Source organism: Tuber melanosporum (assembly GCF_000151645.1).
Source record: "Tuber melanosporum whole genome shotgun sequence assembly, scaffold_74, strain Mel28".
Lineage (NCBI taxonomy): Eukaryota > Fungi > Ascomycota > Pezizomycetes > Pezizales > Tuberaceae > Tuber > Tuber melanosporum.
The window spans coordinates 277396-278845 of NW_003299122.1; the positions used below are offsets into that span (position 1 = coordinate 277396).

At 40.2% G+C, this 1450-nt stretch overlaps 1 protein-coding gene across 1 annotated transcript; it reads left to right on the plus strand.

The window, feature by feature from the left end:
* Positions 1-373: 373 nt before the first annotated feature.
* On the plus strand, positions 374-783 carry GSTUM_00010740001 (uncharacterized protein; the record flags this gene model as incomplete). Its single annotated transcript, XM_002841489.1, has 3 exons — positions 374-394; positions 444-508; positions 696-783. The coding sequence occupies 3 exons, from the start codon at positions 374-376 to the stop codon at positions 781-783; spliced, it is 174 nt and encodes a 57-aa protein (XP_002841535.1).
* Positions 784-1450: the final 667 nt, after the last annotated feature.

Consider the following 1450-nt stretch of genomic DNA (forward strand, 5'->3'; position numbering starts at 1 on the left):
ACGAGAGTTCAATCAAAAAAGAAGATTGACAAATAGGACTCTCTGTAGATGATCCCCTCCACCCTCTTCCCACTGCTAGTATGTAACTTTACCACTACCCTTAATCGGAGAGGGACTGGATAGACTACGGTCTTCAAATTACTTCACCAAACTCAACATCAAGGACACATACTACAATATATACATCAAAAGAGGAGACGAATGGAAGACTACATTCGCCTCAAGATACGGGATATTCGAATACTTGGTTATGCCTTTCGGGCTAACTAATACCCGGGCTTCATTCCAAAGATAGATCAACACGGTCCTCAATAAGTACCTCGATATAGGTTCCATCGTATACTTAGACTATGTACTCATCTACTCCGAAACCATGCAACAACATCAGAAGGATGTCAGCAATATTATAGCCATAATACAAGGATTAGAAATGAAGATCAAAGCCACGAAATGCGAATTGGACAAAGAAGAAACTGAATACCTGGGATTTATCATCAATTAGAGCGGGGTCAAGGTCAATCCAGTCATAACAGCAGCAATATGGGATTGGGCCAAACCAAATAACAAAACAGATATTCAATGCTTTATAGGATTCTACAACTTTTACCAAAGGTTTATAGAAGGGTTTAGCGGGCTTGTAAAACCACTCTATAACCTAACCAAGAAAGACAAGAAATGGGAATAGGGAGAAACAGAACAAAAAGCATACAAGGCCATCCGGACACATCGGACATCACGACCAATACTGGTACACTTCGACCCAAACCGAAGAACAATGATTGAAACGGACACCTGAAAGTTTGTATGTTCAGGCATACTATCGCAACAATGCCAAGATGGAAAATGGAGGCCAGTGTCTTATCAATCCAAGACAATAACCCCCGCAGAATTCAACTACGACGTTGCAAACACAGAACTTTTAGCAATAGTTCAAGTATTAAAAGAATGGAGGAGATACATTCTGAACAATGACCATCCAGTCCAAGTTGTAACCAACCACAAGAATTTGGTCCCATTCATGACTACGAAGGAATTGAATGACCACCAGAAAAGGTGGATGGAATACCTCAGCAAATTCAACTTTAAAATCGAATACTGATCAGGCAAAGAGAGCGGGAAGCCAGATGCTCTCACAAGGATTGCAAGCCACAAACCACAAACAAAAGAAGATGAAGGGATCAAACAAAAAACACAAACACTATTACTAAAAACCTACTTTGAGGCAATGGAGGTTATCCAATTCACATCAAAAGAAGGAAAGGAAATCGAGATGGTAAAAGGAGATGACAAACCAAGTCCGGCAATAAGACAAGCATTGAAGGAGGGAAAAAAGAGATGAAAAGAATCACTCTAGGTTTATACCAATGGGAGGATGGAAACATGTAGTACGACGGAAAGCAATGGATTCCAGAAGAAGAAAAGATAAGAACCGACATCATATGACAACACC